This window comes from Hipposideros armiger, unplaced genomic scaffold, assembly GCF_001890085.2.
Source record: "Hipposideros armiger isolate ML-2016 unplaced genomic scaffold, ASM189008v1 scaffold_420, whole genome shotgun sequence".
In the NCBI taxonomy this organism is placed as follows: Eukaryota; Metazoa; Chordata; class Mammalia; order Chiroptera; family Hipposideridae; genus Hipposideros; species Hipposideros armiger.
This window is the reverse complement of record NW_017731770.1, coordinates 513447-524209: the sequence shown is the minus strand read 5'-3', so window position 1 is coordinate 524209 and position 10763 is coordinate 513447. Positions and strand designations below refer to the sequence as shown.

General features: G+C 39.9%; 2 protein-coding genes across 2 annotated transcripts in view; both read right to left on the bottom strand.

Annotated features, from left to right (window-relative positions):
* SRP72 (signal recognition particle 72) overlaps positions 1-4848 on the bottom strand; it is a 28130-nt gene extending 23282 nt beyond the window's left edge. The window contains exons 1-3 of the mRNA XM_019664359.1: positions 4361-4848; positions 2035-2155; positions 270-393 (exon numbers count right to left, since the gene is read on the bottom strand). Of these exons, the coding sequence (XP_019519904.1) occupies positions 270-393; positions 2035-2155; positions 4361-4469 (354 nt within the window). The 5' untranslated portion in view covers positions 4470-4848. The remainder of the gene's footprint in view (positions 1-269; positions 394-2034; positions 2156-4360) is intronic.
* LOC109394361 (multifunctional protein ADE2) overlaps positions 4666-10763 on the bottom strand; it is a 35522-nt gene continuing 29424 nt past the window's right edge. The window contains exon 11 of the mRNA XM_019664355.1: positions 4666-4821. Coding sequence (XP_019519900.1) covers positions 4666-4821 — 156 coding nt within the window. The remainder of the gene's footprint in view (positions 4822-10763) is intronic.

Here is a 10763-nt window from a genome sequence, read left to right as displayed (position 1 = left end):
CCAACTTGGGCCAGTGAAGCAACGTCCTCCACAACTAGACTGAAGAACAAAAGGACAGCAACTTGTCTGTTCCCTTTCCCCTAATTCCCCAGCACTGTTCCCACCCCCCAACTGCCCAATAAAAATCTTTAAAAAAAAAGAACTGGTTAAATGGTTAAGTTTTGCAGGGCATTAGGATGGGCTGGGGTTCCTCATCCCTGCTCCTTGCTATAGGTAGAGTCATGCTCACACAGGACAACTGTCAACAGGTATTTAAAAGCAGTAATTACCACTTGTCCATAAAGCTCCTTCAGTTTGTCTGTCTGCTGGTTGGCACTTTCTATTGTCTTCAAGGCATTCTCAATTCGGTTCAGCCTATACTCACAATACGCCTTCTCAAAAGAAAGAGAGTTACTGAAAATGGAAAAAAACAATATTTGATTATTAGCTAACACAGCAGAGCACTCACTGTATGCCAGATACTGTTCTAGACACTTGATGTATATTAATTATTTAATCCCCATTAACAACAGATGAGGAAACTGACAAAGATTAGTGACCTGTCTGAAAGTCAGACAGGTCATCATGGCAGAAAATATTACATCCATTTCCTGAACCTCTCTTGCTTTCATGGATATTCTTATGAGAATTATTGGCCCTTTGAAACAAACACTTAAGAATGAAATAATAAATTAGCCAATAATTGTCTTAGATACAAAGACAATATGAACACTATTTTAAATGGGTTATTATAGAAGTTTCTTAAATCTACTGATCAAATAATAAGCCATGTAATGCTGCTTTTAACTTGTTCAAGAAACAAATGATTAGCAAACAAAAGTAACTATAAATCTTAAAAGAACATAGTATTTTTATTCAAATGGTAAACACACATCTATAAATATACTACTTATATACATACATCTAAAAATCCATATACATTAATGTGACTCCTGAAACAATTTTGAAGTTTCATCCATTACCCATGCGAAAAAATACTCATCAAAACAAATGGCAATATCCTTTATTTACTTGCCTAACAAAAATTATTTCCAAATTTCCTATCTCAGAAAATGGTCAAACTTCACAATACTGAATTTCAGCATAAACATGTTTACTAATAGACAGCAGTATTCTCTTTATTTCCCTTTTATTTTTAATGAAGTTTTAGTTTTTAATCTGTAATACATGTATATGGCTCAAATAAAAAAACAAAAACGTGTACACTAAGAGGTTTAACGCCCACAGCTTTTCAAATCTACCCTTACCTCCTTACCTCCTACAAGTGACTATTTTTATTCACTGTTTCTCTGGCCAGTGTTTCTTTTTGCAAATATAGGAAAATACAGGTATAAATTCTTATATCCTCCTTTTTTTATATACAAAAGTATACTATATACTGCTCTGCACCTCATAAACCAGAATCTTATTAAAGAATAAATATGCTTCAAACTTCATTCAGAATATAAGTTCACATTTCATGAAAAAATAAATGAAAATATTAACAACAGCAAAAATACTAGTACAGTCTTCAAGACTACTAAAGAACTCTGACACTGAAAGATCTTGGCCTAAAATCACACCTAAACAATTCTCAAAAGAGGCGAGCACAGAGGTCAGGCTAATATTGCTATGCCATCCTAGAGACCTCCTCCTTACATACATTGCTACCCTACCTGTTCTGCCTGCTCTGCCTCTTTTTTTTCTTTTTTTTTTAAACTTCTGTTCTCCCTCCCTAAGTCCTCTGAGAACTTTTGTTACATTTATGCTCCACATCCCTCCACAGTTTATCTCCCCCTTAGTGGCTCAAAGGGAAGACAGGTAAAGAAAGAGCTCCTTAAGGCAGAAAAGAGTAGTTACTATTACTCCTTCCAGTTTCAAAAACACTACTGGAAAGCAGCAGCAACAACAACAGAAAAAAAAAAAAGAAGAAGGAAGGAAAGAAACGGGGCAAAAATCACTGAATAGTGGGAAAAAACCCCACAGAAATGGTTATAGCTATGGTAAAAGTGTTTCTAATAACTGTACAAACAAACAACTAGTTGAATCACTTACTTGGCTAACACTTTGGTGTGAGTATTGATGACATTCAAGGCTTCCTTGAAACTCCCATTCTGGATAAGGCATACCACTTTACAGTGTAGGGCAGTGACATCATCCTTGTTGATCTGCAGTACTACAGAACAATGTAGGAAAATAATTTTTAAATCCATCCCCTTTTCACATTTTTACTAAATTTTCCCACCCCTGCCTCAGGAAACTACATTTCCAATTTTATTGCAGCAGAAATGACCAGTCAAAACATTCTTTTTAAAAAAGGCAGATCTTGGGCCGGCCAAGTGTCTCAGTTGGTTAAGAGCTCGCTCAAGAGTGCGAGCTCTGAGCAACAGCGGTTCGAAGCCTGGCCTGAGCTGAGCTGCCAACAGGTAGCAGGATGGCTCAGCTTAAAAAAAATAAAAAAATAAAAAGGCAAATCTTCATTTATAACATAAGAAGTGATAATTAGGAGAGTTATAATTTAGTAAGTTATATTTTTAGTGAGATAGATTCCCAAGATGCATGTTCCCCAAAAGGAGACTGAAATAAAGAAGCACAAAAGAAGTTGTTTTCTCCAGCTTTTTCACTATGGGATGCATCCTACATCCTACATCCTACATATTTAATTACTTCTCAGGGAAAGAAAAAAGTTCATGTAGAATTTGGAAACAAATGACTTAATTTTGAGTACAAGATTATCACTAGATGCTTTGAGGTCTTAGGCAAGTCACCTAGCATCAAATCTTAATTTTCTGATCTGCAAGATAAGTATGAAAGCATTACTTATTTTACAAGGTTACCAAGAAGATGAAATGAGAATATTTTGGAGATATTTATAAGCTGTAAAGTACACAAATGTAATTTGTCTTGCTGGCCATAGTTCCAAAAACCATTCAAAATTTTCCTTTTCACCTAAGATGACTAAAGAGTAGTACAAGAAAGGATTCAGGTAGCCAAGTTTCGATGCTAAACATCTGTTCAGTGACAAAACGACCAGGATCACTCCCTTTTGTTCCTGGGCAACTACAGAAATTCAATTCTAAGAATCAAAGAAATTTTTGCCAATTAAGAATATATTAGGGCCGGCCGAGTGGCTCAGTTGGTTAAGAGCTGGCTCAAGAGTTTGAGCTCTGAGCAACAGCGGTTCAATTCCCGGCCAGAGCTGAGCTGCCACTGAGCTGCCAACAGGTGGCAGGATGGCTCAGCTAAAAAAATAAAAAATAAAAAGAATATATTGGAAAAAAACCCAAAAAACTGACAGCCCTTGATTAAATGATTCCTGCAAAATACATTGTTACTGAGTAGTATTGGTTGCAGGCCTAAGCCAAAGACTACCGTTAATTCAAAACAAGTCTAGGAATCAAATAATTCTTATTAGTACCTATTTTCTTCAGTGTCTGAAATCACCAAAAGTACACTGTGAGCACAATCACTTCTTTTCATTTTAACCCAGCAACAGGTTGTTGAAATTTATTTATACAACCCTGTATGTTACTAGCATACCTTGTATGCTATTACTGCTTTAAATAGCCAGTAATTACATTTCCTGGTAATTACATTTCCAAATCTACCAAATATAGGCTGCATCTTCAATAAAGCATTTAGCACAACGGAGAGCATTAGAAAGCATGGCCATGTTACAGTCAGTTACACAGTAAAGGATAAAAGAGTAGAATGAGTATGCTTCATACCAAAGGCAGGTTACTCGAAATTATCAGTTACAGGGCAAAAAAACAGGCCAAACTTTTCTTTCGACGTTATTTCACATGTTAGTGCTTTCACACACATTTTCTGGTCTAATGACATTGGCTTCTATCTGTGGAATGCAGGCCTGACATCCAGATCCAGCCGTTCCCTCTCCCGAGTCCGTACAGCTCCCACCTTGTCAGTCCCAGCTTCTAAATTACGTGTCCCAAGTAGGTGCCTCCCCCTCGCTGCGGCCCAAGAGAACAAGCTCCCTTTGCAATACTGTCTCGATTACCCCGCTAAATGAAAGGAGAAAAGATGGCAATGTGGCATATTTGCGAAATAAGACATGAAAACAGAGGAGTCAAAGAAGAAAACAGTTTGGATCAGGCGCCGGGAGCTGCGGTCTCTTTAAATCCCTCGCTCGCTTCCCGCGGGGGAGGGAAAGTCCAGTACACGTGGCTCTAAACAACCCAAGCCCCAAGGCGAGCCTGACCGACGGGGGTCTGTGACCCCCGCCCGCCCCGCCCGCCGGGCGTTCGCTCGGGGCAGCCAGCTGTGCGGGTCTCTCCTCCCGGCGTCTACTCGGCGGTGGTCGCGCGCGCGCCGGAAGGAGGCCGCATCCTTCCGCCGGCCCGGCACCCGCCGGGACACTTACTCTTATTCACGGTCTTGAGGGCACGCGTGAAATCGCCGTTCTGGCCATAGCGGTTCACTTCGCTCCAGAGCGCAGACACCGAAACCCCCCCACTGCCGCCGCTCGCCATCTTAGAGGAAACGCGGGAGGGGCGGGGCGACCTCTTCCCCGGAAGAGGATCTCGGAGGTGGCCAAGCGAAGGAGGAAACCAGTGGTTGCTAAGCGCTCGGAGTCGGAAGCTCCCTTTTCCCGGAGTCTGCGTGAGACATCGTAAGCTTCCGCTGTGGTTGCTACAACTCGTGGATGGCGTGGATACACCTGCCTTACTAGAAGCGGGTCTGGAGGAACGAGGCGTCGGACCGTGGGAGCGGGTTGAGAAGGGGTTCACCCAACAGTTTCAGCTCCAAGCAGCGTGCGTTTCCGGGGCGACCGCTGCGGGCCAAGCAGTGTGCTGGTCCCACGAGGCGGAGCTGGCGACGGATCTATGGAGGATAAATAAAAGGTCTACGGGATGGTAAGATACTAACTAGAAACCATAGGGAGTTATTTGAAGAAAAGGGGCATGGGGGAGAAAGCGGGGGGCGGGGGGAGACAGCGTCTTGCTGCTTGAGAGTACTTCAGAGAGGAATTGGCATTTGAATGCGATCTTGAAAGATAATTAGGAAAACCTGGGGTTGGTTCTGGGTACAGTTGCGGCAGAGAAGCGAATATGAGGGAAGGCACAGAAGAAAAGAATCTCGAAGTGCAAAACAAGTTTGGTGAAACCCCTTGGCTGCTTTGCATCCAGTTCGGGAGCAGAAGGCAGTAAGACCGGAAAGGTAATGTGTTTGGGGAGGAGAAGGTTCCGGTTAGTTCATGGCCCGCGACTCATGAGATGTCTACGAACAAGTTACTTTATCGAGTCCCAGTTTTCCCGACTGCAAAATAGGGATAATGCATAATTGTCATAGGGAGAAAAGATCATTGATGCATCTGGCAGAGTGAGCACTCAAGCAACAGGGAGTTGAGGGTTTTTGTAAACCCTAAATTGTTAAATATCAAGATGTGTTTGTCAGGACAGAGTACCAGTTGAGTACTCTCGATGAAATGACAGGACATTTTATTGAGCACCTACTCCGTAGATTCATGTCTTGTCAGGATCCTACCACCTCCTGCCGCTTCCCCTCCTCTTTCCCAGCAACCTAGCTAACTTCTTTTCATCCTTCAAGGTTTCTGTATCCTGTTTCCAGATTAAAAGTTACTTCTTTGATCTTGCAGACCAGGCAAGGATACGCATCACTCTCTCATAGGGCTGTTTTTGAGCGTATCATTGTTTAAGCCTATCTCACTCTATCAGCGGTTCTCAACCTGTGGGTCGCGACCCCTTTGGGGGTCGAAGGACCCTTTCACAAGGGTCGCAGGGTACTCGTATGTGGGCGTATCTGCATGTGGGCCTGGAGATGGATAGAGGAGCGGTGTCTCGGATCCTAAGACCATCGAAATTATGTTTTCCGATGGTCTTAGGCGACCCCTGTGAAAGGGTGAGAACCGCTGCTGAGTCTAGATGGACTATAATTTCCATGAGATCAAGACCCATATTTACTTTGCTCACTGCAGTACCCCTAGGGTCTAGCGAAGTGACTGACACATAGTTGGTACCTAACTTTTTAATTGAATGAGTTTTTGCTTATTTCTCCTCTGCTCTGTGAGTTCCTTGAAGGTAGAAACTGTGTCCTGCTCATGGTTTTTTCCTATGGTGCCTGGCACATTTCATGTCTGATCAATATAGTACAATGCAAAAACAGCGCTAATGGTGGCGTGAACTCTAGCTTGGGAGGACATAATTTCTGTGAATTAGTAAAACTTAATGGGAAGAGCTGTGGACTTGCACTGGCTGTGGAACCATCACAGGTTTCAAGTGAATTATGTTAAGGGAGTTCTAGATGACATTTGGTGTACCCAGATTTTTGTGCAAATTTTTCTGAGAAAAGGTTTTGTAGCTTCTATCAGATTCTCCAGAGGTGTTTATATCAACCCTCCCACCCATCCCCAAGGTTAAGAATCATTGCCTTAGTAGTGCTTTTTTAACTTGTCAGATTGACTTTATATAAGGATTACAATTTTGGTTTTATCATTCTGTTCCCATGTACTTTGTAGCTGCTAGAAATGCCTAAGAATTTCTCTGTCATGGATTCCTGTTTCTATTTCTTCTGTCATTTTAAAGAGGTGTTCTGACAAACAGGATATAAATATATACTTTTAACCTGCCATTCTTGAAACAGGAGTCTTCCAAACCAGTGATCTTTTTAAAGCATGTATCTAATGGCCCTCTCCTACCCTTAGGATAAAATCCAAACTACAAAGCCTAACATGAAGGTCCTTTATGACCTAGCCTGTGCTTGCCACCTCTCCAGTCCACATAGGTCTTTTGTTCCCCTCTCCCTACTCCCCTTGCGTGTTATATTCCTCCAATATATGTGTAGTTCCATGTTGCCATACTTCTGGGAATTGGCATTTACTTGTTCGACAAATATTTGAGTACCCTGAATGTGCCATTGTCAGGCATTATACTAGTTGCTAGGGATAGTTACCAAAAGGCAACCCAGTGATTTTACAGAATTTGTTTTCTAGTTGGGAGAAGCAATAAACAAATACATACTGTTTGGTGGTAATCAATTCTATGAAGGAAATTAGGAAAGGTAAGGATTGAAAAGAGTGCAGAGTTGAGTCCCTCCTTTTCCTTCACATTATATACTCATTTAGATCTCCTCCTGTGTATTCATAATATCCTATCCTTTACTCCATGACAATATAGTGTTTTGAAATTGTCCGAATTGTCCACCCCTGGAATATTCCAGGACTTATTGAGGGCAAAATTGGATCTTCATTGTTGCATCCTCAGGGTCTTGCACATAGTAGGTACTCAAAAACTTATTTTTGCATTAATGGATTTAGCCATTTATGATTTGAAAGCTTTCATGTACATTGTCATTTTATCCAAACTGAGACAGGCAGAAGAAATATTTAGCCAACTTTACAAATGAGAACTGCAACTCAGTCATGTGCCCAAGGAACTTTTTATTTCCATTCCACTATTTTCCCTGTTCCATGATGCTAGATTAACAACTCCATAAGTATTTGAGGCTGTGGGCAGTTGAATGCAAAAAGCACCATGAAAAACATTTTCATTGGCTTTCCAAGAACTGCTGGGCTGAAGATGGCAGGGAGATTGTTCATGTGCCATGGCACATCAGGCTTTAACCCACATTACGCTGCCTCTGCCTTTTTCCTGTTTTGAGAAATTAGCTAAAGGGAATATTTGTTTTCATAGTGAATCAATTCCACTCTTTCCATCCTCTGCACTCTGCTAAATAGATATTATGTAATGCATTCATGTGCCAAGATATACTTTACATGTACTGACTCATTTAATTCTCAACCTTATGAAATGGTTGGTATTAGTCCCATTTTACGGATGAGGAAATTGAGTCACAAAAAATTTAAATAACTTATTGAGTCACATCATCCCTCACCTGGACTACAACAGCCTCTTAATCTCCTTGCTTTTGTCCATAATAGCCAGAGAACTTGAAAACATGGTAAGTACATCATGTCATGCCCTTGCTCCAACTTTCCAATGGTTTTTCCTCACACTTCAGTATGGCCTACAGGCCCTAAGTGATGTAGCCCTTGCTTACATGAACATGATCTACTCTTACCTTGCTCATAAAGCTCCAGCAATACTAGCATGTTTGCAGGCCTTTATTTTTTGCTTTTCTCTTATTCTGGAAAGCTGTTTCTCCGTATCTTTACATGGATTGCTTTTATACATCATTGCCCTGCTCCTCTCAAAAACCTTCCTTTTATCCCTGTCACTATCTTCTCACCTTGGTTATTCTTCATATGCATGTACACTTCCTTAAATCTATCAGATTTTCTTTTGTAGCTTGTCATCCCCAATAAAATGTTTTGTGAGGCTGGGGGCCTTGTCTCTATTCAGTGATGCTTTCCTAGGACCCAGAATAAAACCAGGCAAAATATGTACTTCACAAATAAATGAATAAAGCTTCACACAGGAGTTGGATCTTTGTCTTTTATTTGGCTGCAATGTTTAAATTTCAGAAGGCATTAAAACAACAGCCATTCTAAGCATGGCTTTATGACACCAAGTTTAAATACTGCATTATTGGGCACAATTTTCCTTTCTCTTTTCATGTTTAGATACAAGTTCATACCCAAAGAAGGCAAGCCAGTTATAGTTTGTGTAAGTTCCTTTTTACAATGGTTAAAATACTTTCAAACAAGTATTTAGCACTGATGAACTACTGAGGATATATGTACTCTACTAAGAAACTAACAGTGAAACGGATGACCATTGAAAATGGTCAATCCTATCCACCAGTCTAAATCAGTGTTTGAAAACTGTCATGTATTATATACAGAAACAGGCGGACAGAAGAGCTGAAATAGCAGCCAGGGACAACTGAGTGAGCATGAAGCCAAAGTTTACAGATGTTAAAATCAAAGCTTTATTCTTGTGAACTAACGTAAGAAAATTAAGCCGTACATGATTTTTACAATTCCCCCATCTATGACAGACAGCTAGGCATAGGATATCAGAACATAAGGCAGTCTGAGAGAAATAAAGTGTAAAATTATATTTTGTCTCTTGGAGCTTACAATCCAACAGAGTAAGAACTACTTATAACCACTGTAGCTATAGGTGATTAGGGAAGATTTCATGGAGACAGTGAAGATAAAGCTCCAGTAATTAAGGAATAGATTTTAATGACAGAAATGAGGACATTCTAAGAACTAAAGGTACAAATAAGTAGTCCAAAAATTATAAGCCAGCTCCGTGGGTGGGTTATATCAGCGATTCTTAACTTACAGACCACAAATAATCTTCAAGGGAATCCCCAAACCAGTGAAATCAGTTGGTGATTTGTGTGTAATTTCCTAGGGAAAAGGTCAACAACATTTATATTTTCAAAGGAGTTTATGTTGCAAAAGAGATTGTAAGAGCTTGTGTTGTAAGTCCTTGGACAATCAACTTCAAAAAGGTTGAGCTGAGAATGAAGACCTACAGAGGCTAATGTAGAATTTGACCCCTACTTGAGGCTTTTGTACCATGGATGGGTAAATGGTAATAAATTCAAGACTTGGTGATAAGTTAGATGGGAAAGGTCAGAGAAACATCAAGATTATGATTTGGGACAGTTGAGTATAGAGGTGAAAAAGCATAGACAAGTTTAAGGGGTTCATGGACACTTGGATGAAAGTTTAGTGATCTCTAAAATCCTCAGGGCTGCATAGCTGTAACAGTGATTTCCAATCTATTAGGCTGTTGGAAAAATGCGTCATGACTTTTTCGACAACCCAACATACGGCTTATAGACTGATGATAACCTGTAATACCTCTCAGTAACTGCTCCTTTAGAAGTGAATCTTGCTGGGTACACTGCTCCTACTTATAAGAAACTAGTTATGGTTATCAACTGGGACATTCCAATTTCTGAAAATGATGGTACACTGGGGATGTTTAGTGTGACTAAAATATGTGTTATCAGAATTAAAAGAATTTTATGATCCCCAGAGACACATATTATAGCCAAGTAAGATTTACTAAATCTTTCATTTGAAATGGTAAAGGTGGCTCTACTTTTTTTCCATGACCAATGGCCCTGACACCTATCAGAGTTCTCCGAAGAGTACCTTTCCATGGTTCCACAGTGCCCCCCTTATCTTATTTCTTGTGTCTTCCCTACCCTAAACACCTCAATTTCTCTTAAAAAAAGCAAAATCAAAACATCATCTCTATCAATAGCTGGAGATCAAATACACACCATTTTGAGATACTGCAAATAAAAAGCTGTGCCCTTAGAATTTCGTAAAGATCAAGTTGAGAGAGGATTATATTGCTCTTACCACCCTGTCTCTCAGATACAACTGTTTTAACTTTCTAAAGTTTATGTGCTGAAATACAGAAGGTCAAGTATTAACTGCAGAGCTGTATAATAGGATATTATTAGTATTTAAGAAACATTTGATTATGTTACCTACCTAACAATGACCATACAGTGGGTAAGCGAATAATTTGAAAATCCTTAAATATGTACATATATTCTAATCTATGAATCTAGAGAAGTATTTATTCACTATTTTTATTTGCTTTCTCTGATTGATTTAAAATCTTTTCATCTTGCTTGATTTTTTTTTCCTGTAACTGAACTAGAAAGTAACTTTTTCTCCTAAAAAAATACAATGATGTTCTTTCTTATAAATTGCCCTCTCTGATTTTCTTGTCAGCCTGCTTCAATGAAATCCATGTGTTTAATATACTTGCTCGTAGTTTAGCCCATACCAAATGGTTGTTTAATCCAAATATCTGAGCCGCAAACTGAGCGGATCCTTCTGGAGAAAGTATTGTTGGACAGCCAAGACC